Source organism: Sinocyclocheilus rhinocerous, unplaced genomic scaffold (assembly GCF_001515625.1).
Source record: "Sinocyclocheilus rhinocerous isolate Xijiao unplaced genomic scaffold, SAMN03320098_v1.1 scaffold186, whole genome shotgun sequence".
Taxonomy (NCBI): domain Eukaryota; kingdom Metazoa; phylum Chordata; class Actinopteri; order Cypriniformes; family Cyprinidae; genus Sinocyclocheilus; species Sinocyclocheilus rhinocerous.
The window spans coordinates 44,778-64,841 of record NW_015662005.1 but is presented as its reverse complement, the minus strand read 5'-3'; the positions used below and the strand labels follow the sequence as shown (position 1 = coordinate 64,841).

General features: G+C 39.0%; 1 protein-coding gene across 1 annotated transcript in view; it reads right to left on the bottom strand.

Annotated features, from left to right (window-relative positions):
- LOC107727289 (integrin beta-3-like) overlaps positions 1 to 15,671 on the bottom strand; it is a 26,368-nt gene extending 10,697 nt beyond the window's left edge. Inside the window, exons 1-15 of the mRNA XM_016537118.1 lie at positions 15,591 to 15,671; positions 14,727 to 14,812; positions 13,458 to 13,662; positions 13,125 to 13,377; positions 12,576 to 12,738; positions 12,291 to 12,452; positions 8,290 to 8,539; positions 7,750 to 7,784; positions 7,550 to 7,639; positions 7,003 to 7,137; positions 4,450 to 4,876; positions 1,797 to 2,019; positions 1,413 to 1,513; positions 1,185 to 1,304; positions 309 to 475 (exon numbers count right to left, since the gene is read on the bottom strand). Coding sequence (XP_016392604.1) covers positions 309 to 475; positions 1,185 to 1,304; positions 1,413 to 1,513; positions 1,797 to 2,019; positions 4,450 to 4,876; positions 7,003 to 7,137; positions 7,550 to 7,639; positions 7,750 to 7,784; positions 8,290 to 8,539; positions 12,291 to 12,452; positions 12,576 to 12,738; positions 13,125 to 13,377; positions 13,458 to 13,662; positions 14,727 to 14,812; positions 15,591 to 15,666 — 2,493 coding nt within the window. The 5' untranslated portion in view covers positions 15,667 to 15,671. The remainder of the gene's footprint in view (positions 1 to 308; positions 476 to 1,184; positions 1,305 to 1,412; positions 1,514 to 1,796; positions 2,020 to 4,449; positions 4,877 to 7,002; positions 7,138 to 7,549; positions 7,640 to 7,749; positions 7,785 to 8,289; positions 8,540 to 12,290; positions 12,453 to 12,575; positions 12,739 to 13,124; positions 13,378 to 13,457; positions 13,663 to 14,726; positions 14,813 to 15,590) is intronic.
- Positions 15,672 to 20,064: the final 4,393 nt, after the last annotated feature.

The window sequence follows — 20,064 nt, the reverse complement described above, 5'->3', positions numbered from 1 at the left end:
AAGGAGGGGGCTTTGTAGAAAACGAAGCGTTTGAGAGAGGCGGGGCATAGAGGACCTACAATAATGTACAGTATTTGAAAAATAATGTGTTATTTGAACATTAAAGCATGTCAACATATTCTGTTAGACCAAATACACAAAATAATGATCTTTAAAAAAGCATCATATGACCCCTTTAAACAGAGAGGTGTGTGAGTCTAAATGTGTTTGGTTATGTATCCTGAGGTCTTTGATCAGTGAGCTTCTGTCTGAAATGTACTGCAGTATGCATATAATGGAACTTGTGTGTATTTTTGCACTTCACTAACCGTTTCCCACTTGGCACATGCCCGCTCCTCCTCGAACTTAGCAAATTCACGCCGATCATGGATGGTGATAAGCAGTTTCCAGATAAGCAGGGCGGCCAGACCCAAGAACAAAATGGCACCAGCTACTGACAGGAGCACCACCAAGATATCAGGGCCTTTAGGGCAGTCTATTACACAGGAAAAGTAAATGTAGGTGAAAGATCCTTCTGTTTTAAAATGTAATTTATGATGAATAGAAAGCTCAAAAGAACAGCATTTATTTGAAATAGAAATCTTTTGAAACACCATAAATGACTTACTGTCACTTCAATTTCACTACTGTCAAATGATCAATTTAATACGTCCTTGCTGAATAAAAGTTAAATGAATAAAAACATTTTTTTAAGCTATAGGCTTGCTTCTCTATTATAGTCTTGTGTCTGTCTCTTTGCTTCCTGTCTGAACCATTCCTATCCCAGTAGGAATTACACTGTGTCAGCGGGTTCTTCAGTAGCTTGGATGTTGTTTATTGCTGTGTGTTTTTACAAGGTGGGGTGCTCCCTGGGTTCCAGGGATGTGTGTGCCACTAATAGAGCCCATGTTCCACATGTGTGTCCATTAAAGCAGAGCAGCAGACTCTCACTGCAGGCTCCTGAATTTACAGCCATCACACACTGCACAGTGCACACACACCTACACTTCCATACACTTGCGCAAACACCTAACTCCTATATTCTTGAATCTCTAATACCCAGAAATACCCAGATTAAAATAAAATAAACATTTATTCCCTAAATAATATACTTCTGTTTAGTTTTCTCAAACCATCTTTGTACAAAGATGAATACCAGCATCTACAACAGTAAACGCAGCAATTTATTTCATCAGTAAGATTACCCGGCTCTTTGACCAGAGACAAGATGGATTTGCCACTGTTGTCCTCATGGTACTGAAACCTTTGCACGCAGTCGTCCTCATCCTTATAGGTGCAATTCACTGCATTCTTATCATGGAACACTGTAGGGTAAACAGAGGGTTACAACAGAAGGCTACAGAAAAAGCTAGAATGCTGTAAATACAAAAAAAATAAATAATAATAAACTGAAATGAACGTGATAACGGTACCGAAATCATCCACCAATCTGATTTCATCTCTGCATATTCGAGTACAGGTGTCATCATCAAAGAGTTTCCCTCTCTTGAAGTGCTTACACTCTACACAGTCCCTAGAGAGATAGAAAAAAATTTGACATAAACTTTTGAACTCATTGCTTATGTTTGGAATGGAATACTTGTTTACTGCTTACTGAATACTGTGTAGCATAAACTCTATACTTCCATACTGCCAGGCATCTGACACTGGGAAAATGCACATTTTGGAAAATGTACTAGGTCATCTCAGTATTCTATGCATACAGAAAATGTGCAGTATATACTGCAGAAATAGTAGTTTGGTAGCATGCTATTCTGAACATGTTGTTTTATGCTTAATATAGGAATTACACTCACTTCTTCAAGGTACAGGCATCAGGGCAGGTGGGGCATTTGTCGCAGGTGGAGCCGTAGGCCCCGGGCTGAGTGCATTCACAGCTCCCACACACACACTGACCACGACCGCTGCACAACAGCCCCAAACTGGACATACAGGTGTCTGTACGAGTAGAACAGTTGCAGTTCTCCCCCTTCCAGTCTGGATCACACTGGCAAAACCCACAGGAACAAGTGCCATGACCTGGAATGAGCCATGTAGGGAAAAATAACACAAAGATGGGAATGAGTGAGCAGACTCCACATGAATGTAGAATTTATTTGCTTGTTTAACCCTTGAAAGAAAGCTTTCCATGATGAATAATGTTCAATCTCATAATGTAATAAGGTTAGTTTGAACTTGAGCCCATAAAAGTGCCTCATGTAAGGAGTTGTACATTTCACACATGCATCCAAAAAAAAAAAAAAAAAAGACCCGTTCCCAAATATTATGCTGAGGCTTTCCAAATGAAATTCCCCTACTGGCAATCACACTCAACTGCTGACAAACAGCTCCATGTTTCATTTTTAATCACAGAGGTTTCTAAAAATGGACATCTGGTGCTGGTGAATGTGAGGAATGTGACAGAACTGATATGATAGTCATAATTTATTTCACTTGATGTTCAATGGCAGAATGCTGAGCCCCATTACATGCGTGATTTACAGTTATAATTATAAACAAATCTGTGGCAGTGTGCATGTTTGCTTAGGAGATTACAGTGCTTTATTCCTTAGCAAAACAGTGTTTATGAGTGATTTGGGATTTTGGTTGAAAATACAACAATGATGCAGCTAAATCAATAACAAAACCACATGGAAATACAACAATGTCTAACCAAATGTAAAGAATAACATTGCATTGCGTGTGATTATTCTTTCCACAGAAAAACAATACAAACTTTACATCAGCCTAAACACCACTTTACTCCCTCACTGGGCTATTTTTGGTTCATTGACATCATCAGTGTGTGGCAACACAGAAAGGCATTTTCTGGATAACTTTGAACCTCTGGGAATATGCTACAAGAAACTTCTTGTAGATCTACAAGATGTTTTCTCCTAAAAATGTTCAGTTTGTTACAACGGAGGCAGAAATCTTTTGGAATCACAAATACAGAGATCTGGTTCTGTTTAAGTGAGAAACCAACCCCCTTCCAAGAGGTACATAACTTCAAGAGGTGCACTATAGTGTTTCGTTTTTTTTTACATAAATTCTTCGGCCATTCCAACTCAAACGCACCCCAGTGGAACATCAGCACCTTGTCTAAAGAACAAACACACATGTCTCAAATAGGTCAACAACACATGGTTTACCCTGCCAATTCCCACAGGAACACTCCACTATTTTTGAAAATAGGCTCATTTTCCAACTCCCCTAGAGTTAAACAGTTGAGTTTGACCGTTTTCGAATCCATTCAGCCGATCTCCGGGTCTGGCAGTAGCACTTTTAGCTGTAGCTTAGCATAGATCATCTCTTTGGTCATTTTTGAGCGAGATGCTAACGGTCTAATCAGATTCAATGATCTATGCTAAACTACAGCTAAAAGTGCTACCGCCAGACCCGGAGATCGGTTGAATGGATTCGAAAATGGTAAAACTCAACTGTTTAACTCTAGGGGAGTTGGAAAATGAGCCTATTTTCAAAAATAGTGGAGTGTTCCTTTAAGTCTCCGTAAAAATGTATGTGTCTTTGCATTATAATATTAAAAATATTAAACCAAGTGGCATTATGTTGTGCTATTCAAGCAAATGTTTCTGCAAAAAGACATTTGTAATATTTTATATTGTAAAACAATATATGGTTAAAAATATTCAGACACTTTCTGGATGTCAAACATTAATGAAACATGTCTATAGTTAATATGATGAACTATATTCATTCATTTTTTTTTATATATTACTGACAAAACTCATAATTTGCACCTTTAACTGCAGATTACAGTTTCATATCAACAAAAAGGCAGTAATTACAAGCCTGAAGTACAACATACAGCACAGGTAACTATAAGCTGTATGTGTTTGATATCACTAAAGAACAAGCTCAAAAGAATAATTTGTTCAGGAATCAGACTACACTGGTTGCTGTGTATGGTTTTGATTCCCTAAAAAGAATGGTTCATAAGAATAATTTGTTCGGGAATCAGATTACAGTGGTTGTACTGTATGTTTTTGATTCACAAAAAAGAATCAGAATTGGACTACACAGTTTGCACTGTGTGGTTTTGATTTACTGAAACAAACCAACTCATAATAATCATTTGTTCTGGAATTGGACCACACTGGTTGTACTGTATGTTTTTAAGAATCAGAATTATAAGAGTTATAAGAATCCAAATTTTTTCTCATATGAGAACATCATTCAGTTCTGGATGATCTAGATGGTTCTTTTTTTTTCTTTTTTTTCAGTTCCCAAACCTGGAAAAAATGATTACTTCCTCCACATTTGTTTGCAAATGTCACTGGGTTTGATATTTTGCATCTGATTCAAATACATTTACACAATTAGTTTAAAAGTGTCCAAAAACACTTGTTGGGGTCACTGTTAATGTCACATCCAACAATCTAATAATAAAACTTTATCACACTCAACAAAATACATCTAGCTTCCTCCCAGCCTCAAATCTTCTCTTACCTGAGCAGAGCTCTCCTTTGTACCGCAGGCAGCTGAAATCGTCACACTCACACCTTTTCCCCCACACCTTGCCGAAATCATTATTGTGGCACACGCACTGGCCGCACACACAGTCTCCACGGCCACTGCAGACCACTTTGTCTGGCCCGGTGCAGGCGTCCTGCTCGGTGGGGCTGTAGTCCCCCTCTGCACACTCACACCTAGGACCCAACCGTCCCGGGTTGCACAGGCAGATACCACACTCGTAGGTGCCGTTGCCGTGGTGACAGATGGGACTGTCTGGCTCCGCCTTAGCTTGGCATTTACACTCACACTCAAAGTTGACTGTGATCTGCAAGGTGTCTTTGAAGCCCACCGATTTTATGGTGAAGGTCTTGCGCTTCTCTTTAGGACAGCCCCTGGCCCGGGCTTCTACACTGAAGGACACCTGGGAAGATGGGATTGAGGGAGTGTGGAGTTGTTACAGAACACTGGTGTTCACAAATATAAATTATTATTATACATTACAAATTTGTACTGTAGGACCAAAACAGGCTTCAAAGGTTTGTGGTGAGATTTTTATTTTTTAAGAAAAATAATACTTTTGATCAGCAAGGATATAGTAAATTGATCAAAGGTGACAAAAAATGATCATGGTTTCCACAACAATATTAAGTAGCACAAATTGTGTTCAACATTGATAATAATAAATATTTCTTGAGCTCCACATCAGCATATTAGAATGATTTCTAAATGATCATGTGGCACTGAAGACTGGAGTAATGGCTGGGAAATCAAACTTATAAATAAATAAAACTTAAACATTTTTAAAAATAGGAAATAGGTATTTTGAATGGTAAACATTAAATATGAACTATTTTACAATATTACTGTATTTTAGATTAAATAAATGCAGCCTTTGTGAACATAAAGAGACTTCTTTCAAAAATATTATAAAATCTATGAATGGTAACCTTTGAATGGTAGTGTATATTCAATAATTTTTTTATTATTATTTAAAAATTTTAATAAAACAAATATTTGAGTAACACTTTATAGACCAATTCTCACTATTAACTAGTTGCTTGTTAGCATGCATATTAGCATATTGGCTGTTTATTAGTACTTATAAAGCACATATTAATGCCTTATTCTGCATGACCATATTTTAGATCCTTTAATCCACCCCGTATCTAAACTTAACAACTACCTTACTAACTATTAATAAGCAGCAAATTAGTAGTTTGTTCAGGGAAAACACTTAGCTAATAGTGAATATGTGTTCCCTATTCTAAAGTGTTACCAATATTTTAATATTAAAAATTTATAAATTAAATATAATTTCATTTAATTAATTTCATTTAATCTAAATCTATTTTATAATAATGTCAAATCAATACCTTACTGGTCTTTCACAGTAATGTAATGTTTTTAATGTAATTCACCATTTTTTAAATATATATAATTATTTTTATTGAATTTTCACTGTAATACAAAAATAACAAGACATCGCCCAAAAGAAACAAAACACAAATAGCTTAGATTATTAAATAAAACAGGACTACCCCATATATAACAGATTAGGGAAAGAGGGGAAAAACTGAATAGGGCAGAAAAGTTAAATGTCCAGATAGTTATACAATTACAATATTCCTTGTAGTATAATAGGGCGAAGATGAGGTTCCATATAGTCCAGATATGGAGTCCAGACTTTATAAAACAGGTCTGTTTTTTGATGTAATACATAGGTAAGACGCTCCAGGGGGAATCAGCAGTACAGATACTCAAAAAGTGTACTTAAGTACAATACTCAAGTAAATGTACTTAGTTACTGTCCGCCTCTGGTTAAAGTACCTACTTCAGTTTTACATTTTAAACACATAGGCGATAGAGAGGGGTTGTAATTCACCATTTGAAGACTTGGGTTTTGTAAGTGAAAAATAATATAATATGATATAATATAATGATTGCAAATAAAATAATATTTGTGTAGTTTCATATTTCTAATGGAGATGTTTAGCCATTATGTACATGACATATGTGAGTCTTATTCCATTGCTGACAGTGAGTGTGTAGGCTGCCTAACATGTGATTGTGTTGGACTGACAGACAGTCTGAACTGAAGGCTGGTTAGTGTGAGTCAGAGCAGCAGGGCAGAGAACAGGAAACAGGCAAGTCTGATGCCTAGACACACTCAGCAAAATGAGTAATGGCACAGTTACACCCACTTGTCCTGTATGTAAGATTTTACAGTTAATTATTTATAAGGAAGGGAGTAAAACCACAACATTTTATGCAACTCATTTATCAAGGAAGGCTAATGATTGCACATTAGAAAGAACATTTCCTGTGCTCCTCTTGTGGAATACATGTCAAAACGTCAGAATGGGTATATGACTGAAAAGATGGAAGTGGCCAAACTGACCCTAGGGGAGTTTTGGGATAAGACGATTTGTTAAGTATTACCAGATATTTTAGAGCGAGAATAAAGTGGCAACATGAGATTCGTATAAGGTGGATGGAGAATATTAAAGAGACGGACAGAACGAGATAAAGAGAGAAGAGAATACTGACGGTGTCTCCTCTTTTGAGGCCAGAGCAAGATCTTAGCCCAGGGATGACCTCTCCATTGAGACATGTGGCATTAAATGTCAGACTGAGCTCTTCCGGGACATTCAAGAGCTCCAGCTCAACCTTAGAACGCAGTTTCTTTAACACAAACACACAAACACAACAGCAAACAATAGATCAGTGACCGCAAACAATTTGAACGGAGTAAAGCCTTTTAAAGGAATGTTTCAGGTTCAACACAAGTTCAACTCTATTGTTAGCATATGTGGCATAATGTGGATCACCACAGAAAATCATTCTAACTCATTTTTGAAAGAAAAAATCATTGTCCAAGTCTATTGCCCATTTTCAATATTAATGTATAGAAATGTGTGATAGAGATGTACAGCATGAAGTGCAGCTCTTAAAGAAGTTACTTTCAAAAATAGTTTGTTCCTGTTGGTTACTGTGGTGAGTTTGCATGACCAACTTGAACATGAGCAAAATTTAACTTCAACTTCTTGTATTGCACCCAGAAATTCCTTTTTGTAAATGTAAAAAGGGACATTACAGCATATGCATCTTGAATCAGCTGGATGACGTTATGAGAGTCCTCGGAAAGCGTGCCCACTGCAGTGCCAGGGATCAGCTCACTGTAGTTCTACAATGGATAAAGAGAGAGAACGAAGGGAGAAATCTTTGAAAGTACCCTAAAAATTAGATTAGACATTTACCATACTGATTTACGGTAACATTTAATACCCTTCTTACCTTATAGAGTGATTCCACATGGCTAGTCACAGCTACTGTTCAACACAATGTAAGCCAAGATAGAACTAGGAACAATTCCCACTGTTTCTTTTCCTTTTTCTTTTGACGAGGTATTTGGTGGGTCCCTGCTAGTTTAGCTAACAGTCTAACCCTAGGTTTATGAAGTCTATTGCAGCATCACCCACAAGTGACACCTGCTTAGCCATATCTCTTAGAAAAAAAAAACTTAAATAGGTAAAATCTTCCTTCTTCCTTTTCTTTTTTTTTTTGATTTCATCTTATTTTATTTCAGTTTTGTCATAGTGACCAAACCCGTGAACCATCAGTGCTTTAAGTAATAGTTTGACTACATGTATAGCCCGGTCATCAGCTGACCCCTGCTTACGGCCCCCTCAACAAAGTTACTCAAACTCTCTCTGTGTTCACGAACACAAAAACATAGCACCCTACCTCACTAGCTGCCTCTCACCAGCTATTTCATACCTTACATGGCCTACACAACCGTTCCCCATAGAGATAGTTTAACACCTCTGGACGTACTTGCATTTGTCTTGCCCCTTTCTCTCTCTGGTGTTCCCACAAGTGTGCCAGTATGTCGCAGACATTCCACAGACATCCAGCCCTGCCAGCTCACCAGGACCACCTGGAAACTTAGCAGAGCACTGTAATGGACATCCTTCAGCTCCAAGCAGCCAACGACCTGCAATGGCAAAGAAAGGAACAGCGAGACTGCGACATAAGTGAACACCTGACCAGCATCATCCTCTCCTCTGCCCACACCCTCAAGGGCCTCAGACAGGAGGTAAATGAGCTGAAACTGCAAGTCACAGAATTCTGCAGAGAACTGACACCTGCTCAACGAGAGAAAGCACAGAACGGATGCAAAGAACCTCACAGAATGGTGCGACAGAAGGAAACCACCAATCTTCAGGAGGCTCTAACAGCTGCTGGACACCAAGCGCCGCTGGAAAAAGCCATCAGACAGGACTTGAAAAGAGAACTGTTTCACACCAAGTCACTGTTAAAAACAACATATGTGGAACTAAATGAGAGAGACACCAGATCTAAGGCCTTACAAGGCCAGCTGCATGCAGCCAGAGCTGAGGTCCAAACCCTGACTCAGCAATTAAAGAGGAGCTTGACATGGTTCAGAAAGAATTTAAACAGTCCTACCGACTGCGCATAGACTTAAGCAAAAGACAGCCGGCTGAACATCACGTCGCCAGCAGTGCAAGCCCTCCACGCCTGTGCACAGCTACGAAAGGGGGGAAAGGGAGCCAAAGCCTTCTGCTTGACACTTCACAAGTCAGCTCCCTGAAAACCCTGAAAACCTCTGCAGCTGCAGAAAAAAAAAAAAAATTCAGGTGAACCGAAACAACGCAGCCAGCCTGCAAGCAGCCCGAGGTGAATTCAATGTCACAAATGAACTGGAATATGCTTGCAGACCACAAGGTGAACAGACAGGGAAAACACGAAACAGAACTTCCCCTGGCAAGCAGGCCCAGACCCCCTCAGCCAAGAGTCCGAACCTGCGAGGGGGGGGGCGAGAGCCACTGTTCACACGTCACCAACCAGCAGCCACAAGGGGGTGGGGCAGGGACCTTTCCAGAGGATCACTGCAGACACACACACTGTGTGACCCCACAGACCCCAACGAGCTGGCCAGAGACAATACATCTGGCAACCTAAATACTGCAGAGACCTTGAGGACATCAAAGGAACTGATCCTGCAGTCTCACCAGCAGTTTAAACAAGCCATCATAAAGGAATTCTCAGACCCAGAGTCTGAACAGGGACTGATCGCTGCTGATTCTGAACTTCACAACTCAGAATCCAAAGCGGGCACCAGAAGGCACCCAGCATTGCCACAATGCAAAACCCTTCTACAGAAAGCCCCTAGCCAGAAGAGGACAGAGCCATCACCATGGCAACAGACCCAGGTTCCAGACCAACCACTGGGAAAAGGCGTCCTCATCCTGCAAACACCACGGTATGTCCAACAGCAGTCCACCACAACATCCTCCTCCACACCCTTCACACAGGTGCTGAACGGAGGCTACACAAGGACAGCTGGACACGCCTACTTCTGGGTTACAGGAGCTGCTGACACTCGCAAAAGAGCTCCTTGAACAAAACTCAACTAAGGAGTACTGAGAAGGACAAACCTCTGACTCCTTGCCTGCTGCAACACAGCATCAGGCCCCTCCAAGGGAGGAGCATCCCTTGAAACCGGTCGACACCCCCAGAAGCAGCCAGACAACGTTGGATTGAGCAACGGGCCCACATGCCCAACAGCGAAAGCTCTACCAACACAACTCAGGCAAGCTCAAGTCGGTGCCGCCACAAGAGCCAAGCGACACCGCAAACATCGGATTTCTAGTGATGTTGAGCAAAGCAGAGGGCTAACAACCACCTGCCGCTCTCCTGCCATCATCACTAGGTCAGTCGGAAATTCTCTACACACTATAGAATCTCCATAACAGTTCCCGGCAATCCCTGGAACCACCTGCACTCTCACCAGTGAGAGTCTAACCCGGCTGTCCCACATCACGGGTACCACAGATAGCCTACTTGCTAACAACACCAACAAACAACCATCTTACCCGGACTAACTCACTTCAGGATGAAAGGTGACACAGCCTCGACACCTGCTGCATAAGCTCGAGGACCCGCACCTTGCTACAGCCTACATCACCACAGCACACCACCTGACAGCATCCACCACGGCACCACAACCACTCCTGGAGGCACCAACAGCCAAAGAGCCGCCACTGGCTCCCAGCCGTGAGTGGCAGGTGTGTGTTCGATTGTTCTGCACCTTGACATCGCTCGTTGTTGTCTATTCTACGGACAACAACGTTCGAAAGGGGGGAATTTGTAGCGTCTGGACCACTCAAACACACAATATATATTTTGTTTTTATATTTAACAAATACTCTGTAACCCCCCTCAGTTAACAAGCCATATGAGGACCCATGAACCCTTCCCCCCGAAATGCGTAACACCCCAGGAAGCCGAACAGGCTCCTGGTTGCATGGCAACCAACGCTGATATCACTGGGTTTATTGGCCAAAAGAATGCAAAGCAGGGAAAATCCCTGCATGTCCCAGGGCAAGAGGCAGAGTAGAAATGGACTTTTCTACTAATTAATTCATAGGAAAACCTTTCTTTGAATGAACACACATCATCCTTCAGGTCATTGGGTATATTATTGTCATCGTGTATTTGGTCTTTGAAATTGTATACTGTTATGCAGACTTATAATCGAAACACCCTCCTGTCAGCTTACATATATATATATCTCTACCATGTTTAGTATCTATGAATTTGCCTTCTGATGATCGAAACGAGCGTGTATATTATATGTTGGTACATAGGCAATATATTAGTGTCCTGAGAATCTTTAGTAATTTCGATTCAAGTTCCATTTGCAAATTACCATGCCCTCACACAAAGGGTCATAAAAACTCCCCAGTATCTCAAAACTCCCACTTGGGATACCGGCCTTTCTCATTGGACAAGCCCATCTTGAGAGGCGGGGATCTTCTCCGACCTTAAAGGCCCACACCAGGGACCCTCCCCGGTCGGTGGTTCTGTTAGGTTTCGATAAGATGTGAGTTCCAATGCTCCAGGACATCCTAAGTTTTTGTGCCAGGCCTTCAGCCTCGACTTTTCCACTCATCAAGATTCTCTGACTCAAAACTGGTTCTTTTCATCGACCCAAATTCAGCAAAGATCAACTGGAAACTTCAGATTACATCAAACCTCTCTTTCAGACAGATGAGACTTGCAAGTATCCAAACTTAGTCTTATTAATTGATACATTAGGTATCATTTTCACCTTGTTACAAAGGTGTGTTTGAACTCAGAATCTGGTGTTTCTCTCAGGTGTAAATATGCAAATGGTGCAAATGGTTCTATAACTTCATATTCCTTATTTCTCTTCTCTTTACTGCGTTAAGCTTTTCTATACCAACTGTAGTTAATAAAACCTTACTTGTGTCACACTTGACGTTGTTCATTGTTTGCTCATAACTGGAGTCCCTAATCATGCAGATTTATGCTACAAGCTCTGTGTAGAGTTGTACAGTAAGAAAGTTATTTCCCTTAACCAGGAAATTAACGTTCTTAGAATTGACAAGACAGTTGACCCTGAGAGGTCAAGTAAATATCTACAGCGGATCTAAAATATTCATAATTAATTATAACTAGTTATGATTAATTATTCATATTTCCCATGAGCTGATTCGTTACAGTATGCATAAATAAAGAAAATCTAAACTTAATTTAATAGGTTTCATACCCAGTGGGCACCTTGATATCAATTTAACGTCAAATATTAGTCAAGACTTGATCAAGATGCTGGAACATTTTAAATTCGGTTTGGATGGCAATTTCTTAATGGTAATTGGCTGAAAATAGGAAGTTAATCCCACACTGAAATTGGTTTAATGTATATGTAGGCCAATATGTTTGACATTCAACTGACATCGAATCAACTTCATGTCATGTTTTTGATGTCAGTTTGATTAGCAGAATACCATAGTTGTAGACATATTGTAGACGTTATCTGTGCCCACATAACATTGGCCGTCATTGGGTCGTACAATGCCCGCCAGGCGCCCATCGAGTGCCACGTGTGTCTTGGCATCTGTGGTGAAAACCAGTAAGTGAGATGCGCCTGGTCTCCAACCAATTTTCTCCTGGGAGATAGACATAAGTGGTCAAATAAGAACGCTTATTTTGGGCCAAAAATAACAAAAAGCTACTTAGGAAAGTATTGTAAAGTTCTCTGTATTTCTTTTTGCTTGTTTAGAGAGTTCAACCTTGCACACAGCTGCCTGTATAATGGCGTCAAAGCCTCCCTCTGGGGCGTCCCTGTTCCGAGACACCTTCTGTTTCTTCACTTCCTCTGTAAAGCGGCTGACCTCCTCCGTCAGAGACAGAACGTGTCTGTAGCCAAACTGAGGCTGGCATTTGTATGGGATCCTATGGTAGATAATGTAGTAAGATGTAGAACGATCAGAAATAATATTAACAGTGAGAAAGTTCAGGAAGTTACAATATACAGTAGAAATGGGCTACTACTATTACTGTGTAACTATGCCAAACCTGATGGGTAGTGTTGGTTATTCACCTTTGCTGGCACAAATGTGTCTCAACATTCAAGATTTAGAAAACAGCTTACAGCATGACACTTATTGTGTATGTAACTCAGCAAATGGAGACACTTCAACCATAATAGCAGTGTGTCTAAAGATGTAATATCAGATTCTGTCATCCAACAAGCACACCGCCCAGTTACAAGTTTGTAATAAACACCCATCATCTGTAATGTTTATGTTCAGCATGTAAATATATGACACATCACTCACGAGTAACAGGGATTTAACACGGCTTCTTGAGGTGAGATGTACATGTACGGGGACACGGGTTTATCCACAAAAGCCCCAAAGCCCATGCGTAGATTGCTGGTGGTTTTACTCATCTCTTCAGCCAGGCCTCGCCCCAGACGTCGCAGCTGAGACAGGTCGTCATTCATGGAGTAGGACAAGTCCATCAGATAATACAAGTCCACAGGGTAGTCCTCAACCTGACGGACCTTCAGTGTGAAGACCTGGGAATCATCTGTGGGACACCAGAGAAACAATTTGGTCTAATGGAGGAACATGTGGTTACTTTTTATGTTTATGGGTCGATGAACTCACCGGGTCTCAGAGAGATGTGCATGCTTTGAGGTTGGATTTGGGTGACGTCGGTGGTGGATCCCGAGGCCTTGTCACTGAGATCTTTGTTCTCTGTCACATGCATTTTGCTGGTGGGATACTCCAGAGCTTCTTTCCTGCATCCTGCCTCTATAAGGTTCTTCTTCAGGTCACATCGGGAGGAACCAGCTACATCTTGTCCAAAATCCTGATAAGCATTTGGCAGACAGTTATACTGGTATAGGGCACTAAATAAAGATTTCTGCAGCAAACAGAATTAGAAAAATAAGTTTCAAACACTCCCCTCATTTGCCATTGGTCGAACAAATAAGTAGTCTTGACCCCCAAATTTTTAGATAATATATATACAGTATATATATATATATATATATATTGTGAATGATTTATCCATTCATGTTTCTTTTTAAAATTTTGAATTATTTATTAACAATAATTTATTGTGAGCTCTGATTTTTGTTTTTTAAATGTCACAACTAATTTTTCTGTGAAATCTCTTTCTTACAACCAGCTGCTAGCTCACATTCAGATCTGCCTCCATCCAATCAAAAACTGATGGATAGATGTACTTAACAATAAGGAAGAAAAGATCTGTCGCTACTTCAGTTTCACAGTTTCATCGCAGCTTTAAAAATGTCACTGACTACTCTGGTGGATGATGTGGACCATGTGGAGAAGGATTGTTTTAATTGCTTCAAAGTTGCAAAATTATGTTTTATCAGAAGACAAAACAACTCCTTGACCCAAAGATGAGTCAGTCTACTTCAGTGTTATTAAGCCTATTTAATCTTCACTGAGTCATGATCTGAGCACTGGAGTATACCGCTTATTAAAAAATATTTTTACTAACACACACACACACACACATGCTGGTATGTGTGGTTTACGGGGACTCTCCACAGGTGTAATGGTTTTTATACTGTACAAACTGTATTTTCTGTCCCCCTACCAACCTTACCCCTAAACCTACCCCTCACAGAAAACTTTCTGCATCTTTAGATTTTCAAAAAAACATAATAAACCACCTTCACATTGTAATACCTACAGTATGTCATACCCATGTCATTATACAAACTTGTGTCCTCAAAAACTACCTAAACGGATACACACACACACACACACACACACACACACACACTCACACAAACAGTACTACTACCTAAGATTAAAAGTCTATAATAAAATAAAATAAAATAATAAAATCTAAAGTAAACATGTTTCAGCTCAGTCATTAAACATTGCAGATCATCACACCTCTTGAAAACACCAGGCACAGGTAGGATGCACTGCCAGGCACTGCTGACATGTGCTAGCTCCTCGAGAAGTACAGATGTTGGAGCCTGGGAGAAAAAGAAAAATGCAAATTGTTGATCTCCAGTTGCATTTAACTTGTAGCCTGCAGGTTTATAGAAACAGAAACATGTCTAATCATTAAGATCAGAATTATTAACTCCATTTGTAGGGAGTACTTAAACGATCAGTGTGTATCAATATTTTTGAGATGTTCTGCATCAGACAAAACATTTCATAAACAGAAAAGTTCATAAAGTTCACATACACATATCAGACTTTTATTAGACCTGGGCCAAGTAGCATAAAAATAGTCAATGTTAAGACTTTGTTTTAAGAAATCGTTTGACCACCTAGCAGTTAGCCAAAAGGTAGGCCAAACCAGTCTTACTTTTCTGACTCAAATTGGGCCAATCTAACTTTTTGTAACTGACTTTATGAAGTTATGACCAGTTTTGAAGAAAACAAATTAGATGACTAACTTTTTAAGGCTAGTCTAAGAAATTTATGCAACCGGCCCCTGTCAGATACTCTGGGTATAAAGAGTCAAGAGAATAAACAAAAGTATTTGCCAAATATTTTATAGTGGGAAAAAATGTGGGTCCATATAGTGCATCTAGCAAATAGGCCTAATGTTGATGTTTTAGGGAAAGAAAGAAAGAAGCATTCTAGCATCTTCATCCGCTGCCTTCAACAACATCACGAGTTCAGACATAAAATATATCAAAATATGATAAAATATCAAAATGCGATCAGACAAGGCAAAAATTTGTTACATGACACAAGCTATAAAACAAGTTTACTGAAAACTGAAAAGACAGGACGTACCTAGTCCAGCATCAGTTAAGAATACAATTACACAATAAATCCATAAACTGAAGAGTTTGGGTGAAGTTTTCTCCATCTCGGTTAACTTGTCAGTCAGTTGATACAGGCGTTTATAGCTCTTCTCCGCTAGTACACCGGCGGTTAGTGCGGTCTGTGCCCTCCTCCTCTTCCCTTTCCTTTAGGCTCCAGCACGTCAGACCAACATCAAATATAGAGTAAATTGTGGCAAAACAGGGTTTATTTCCGAGAGAGGGGGCAGAGGAGAGGCCGACTCGAGAACATTTGCCGCAGGTCTTGTTTAGAAACCGTAAATTCCTTCAAACTATCACAGTGATTAAAACAGTGTATTTTTTTTTTTTTTTTTACTACAATCGGTTTTAACATCACTGACGTGAGAAAATAATGAATGAACAAATTGACGAACTAATGAGGAATGGAACAGCCTGTCTGACATAATCACATTGGACATCATCAAGTTTTTATACCTACATAATTAGAGATTTAAGAAAACATATGGCAATCGATTTAATAAATAGCCTATAGAACATAGATTAGCCACACAAAACTTTTTTCGGATGTGTTGGATTTTAATCATGGTAATTGATATTTGAACAATATGCAATAAATAGCTTATAGAAAAAGCGACGGTAGCCTAGTTTTCATATAATTTGTTAAAAACTGTTATGATGGATTATGACCATGAACCATCATTATGAGCTAAATGAATTATGTCATACAAAAGCTAGTGACCACTGTTTACAGGAAAACGTGTTATCTGTGCTAAATCTTCCTTTCAGATCTACAGTTCTTGTTGCTTCATATGTAACACAAACAACAAGGGGTTTTTAACCATAGTCACCCACCCATCCACATACGAACGTCTCTATAACTTACCCAGATGATGTGGGTACTGTTCTCCCTCTAGTGGCTAAATTGTGAATATTTTACTTAGGGAAAAAAGTCTCTATGTCAAGCAATCTGTTACAGAATATATATATATATATATATATATATATACAGAAGAATGAATTATTCATGTGGTGGCAAAGCTGAATTTTCAGTAGGGCCTAGTAATTTCTCCATTCTGATATGCTTATTTGTTATCAATGTTGAAAGCAGTTGTGCTGCTTAATATTTTTTGGGATACTTTTTTCAGGATTATTTGATGAATAAAAAGTTAAAAAGAACAGCAGTGTGTATTCAAAATAGAACTCTTTTGTAATATTATGCAGCACAACTGTTTCCAACATTGGTAATAAATCAGCATATTATAATTCAGCTTCCGGCTGAAATATGAGTACTCTATCCATAATATTGCTTTCTTCAGTGAAAAATTAATGATCTAGTCTGAATCAGGAGAGAAATACGCCCAGATCACGTTTGAAAGCAACAACAGTCCAAAATATGTTGAAATATGTTGAAGGATTTTTGATTTGAGAAGACAATAGGCTGGACTTTTGTAAAGGTTTAAAGATAAAATGCCTAATTGATGAACTGGAGTTGTTTTGTGGATGATTGTGATGTTTTTATTAGCTGTTTGGACTCTCATTCTGACGGCACCCATTCACTGCAGGGGATCCACTGGCGAGCAAGTGATGCAATGCTAAATTTTGCCAAATCTGTTCTGATGAAGAAACAAACTCATGAACGTCTTGGATGGCCTGAGGGTGCATACATTTTCCAGCACATTTTTATTTTTGAGTGAACTATTCCTTTAAGAACATCTAAAAAACTGTTAATGGTAAATGTTATCTGAAGATTATCATATGTTTGGATGGTGCTGTAAATCATGCTATAGCAAAAGATAAAATAAAAACAACATATAAAAACAACAAATCTGAAAAAAAAAAAATGCTAAAGATAAATGACCAAATAATACTGAGAATGTCTGAATTATAAATGAAAGAATAGCTGATTATAATAAATTATTTTCACGTAAACATCTTTGGTCAAGCAACATTATATCTAAGATCAAATGATTAAGTCCCCAATTATTTAGCTGATGAATCCCCTAGGAATAACCAGTTTGCCAAACATTTATTTATAATGTCTAATGAGCATCCTTAATGTTAATTTTAATTTGCAATGTGGTCTTATAACTCCTAACAGCTCCATTCACATTTTGAGGGCATTCACAGATAAAGCTCTTGGGACTGCTGGGGTATTTATTTTTAGAGGGTCTATCAGCATCTTTCGGATGTGGCTGTGGATTGACAGGACAAGTGTGGCCAGCAGGATGAAGGAAGGAGGTCCTGGATCTAGACCGTGCACCCCCACCCACCGACCCAGCACTCCAACGAAGAGAGAGATAGAGCCGTTCTTGCTTCCTCCCGCCCCCTTTTTGCTCTCCCCACACTACACATGCTCATAGCCCATGGGGTGTGTGTCTGCACTCACCTCTCAGGACTGACAGAAGCTCTGCAAGCAGTCTAGGCAACGGTGGAGGACTGAACATCCAGGGATGGGACGAGACTATTGAAAGAAACTAAGAGCCAAGAAACATTAAAAGAGAGACACAGAATCACCGAAAGAAAAATGGTTGCAGAGGAGGTAGTGGTGACCCTGTCAGGAGGTGCACCATGGGGTTTCCGATTACAAGGAGGAGCTGAGCACCAGAAACCACTCCAAGTGGCAAAGGTAAGGGGATGGTTGGATTGGATACCTGGTTATGCTGAATCATGTGTCTCATATTTTAATGAATGGTCTGTAAAGCTATTGAAATCCACTGAAACTTCAAATTTAAATTAGTCTGACTTTTGTGTATGAGCAATATGCAATATGTATATTACATACTACATAGAAGTTGGACTATGATGTGTCAGTATTATCTTATTAATGAACGGCATTATTAGATGAGATATATAGCTGCTACATTTATCTTAATTGCACTTTCAGGCTTTGAAACATACATATACAAATTATTTTTCATTTAAAGTGCCCCCAAAGATAGTTCTTATCGAGTTCATACCAAAATGATATATGACAAATATCCTCACACATGCTAGAATGGGCCACATCACCCACACGAGTATTTAACAAAAAATATCCTCAATAAAACAATTGTTCAAATTAGATAATGTGATTTTACAAATTACATATATAACGTGATTTATATAAATTACTTGTCATGCAAATATCTCATAGTAAAATCACATTTGAACAACAATTTTAGATTTGTTTACATATATGTATTTTAATTAAAACATTTAATTATGTAAAAATATAAATAATTTATATAAAATTAACATTTTCTTTACTTTTATTTCTTTATTTTTATATTTAATTAATATATAAAGTCAGTGTCTATTGCATTGTGTCTGACTTAACTGAGCAGATATGCTTGTTCAACATGTGTCAGTGAGGAATGTAACACTTGATAAGCCGTCAAGAGTATAGTGTTATTGAGGACATTTTCTGTGAAATACTAATGTGGCCCATTCTAGCATGTGTAAAGATATGTTTGTCATATATCATTTTGCGGCCCTTTTAAATTAAGGATTCATAACATATGTTTCAAAGCCTGAAAATGTAGTTAAGATATAGCACCTACATATCTTCCATTTAATAAGGGCACAAATTAATGAGATAATACTGTCACATCATATTTCAACTGCAGGCCAGAAAGCACTTATTTTATCTGCTGATAAATGCAGTTCAGGAGAGCTATTTGGCTGTGTGCTGCAAGCATTCCTGCTCCATATAAACCTGCTTGGCTTCACAGTGCATCTCTTCACTCTTATCTAATTGACAGCTTTTGTTTAGCTTCCTCTGGAATCCAGATATTTCAAAGAAGCATTCTCACACAGTTCTGTAAATGAGGATGTTATTTCAGGACTGAGTAGAATTACAGCCACAGTGTATACTTATAAGCACAGTATGCCCCATTTGTTAAGTGACAACTGTGTGCAATGCATTTTCCCTGATCTAAGGGCTATTTTGGATTGGTGAGCAATGCCAGAGACTGTCTAGTCTACTCTTTCCACGTTCTGAGGGAACAAATATCCATCATAGAGCAATGGGCCTGACTTTTTTATTCAGAGAAATATATTTTTGCTTGGAAAACAAATGTTCGTCCAGCATCAGGGAGTTTCCCCTCGTCTTTCATTTCAAGGTCACCTCTGCAGACTTTCATCTGTTTCCATTTGTGGTGTAGCCTTTTTTTTCCATGACCATCTCTACTTTTAATTGAGCTATTCTGATCCACCCGGATCTCTGATTGCTTCTTTTAAACCTGGCATCTAGCACGCCCTCAGTGCACTTGCTCAGCTAGCAAAATGCTCTGGCAATGTTTTGAAAATGCCTGAAGACGTACAGCATGTCCTCATAATACCTGCTTGTAGTGCTTATAATGTAAATGCATTCATACTTCCATGAAATCCTTTGCTATCCGATATGATGCAGATCAACTTAATTTACTATATTAGTACTAAATTAGACAAACCACTTCTCAAAAACATGCACTCATTGAGTTTTA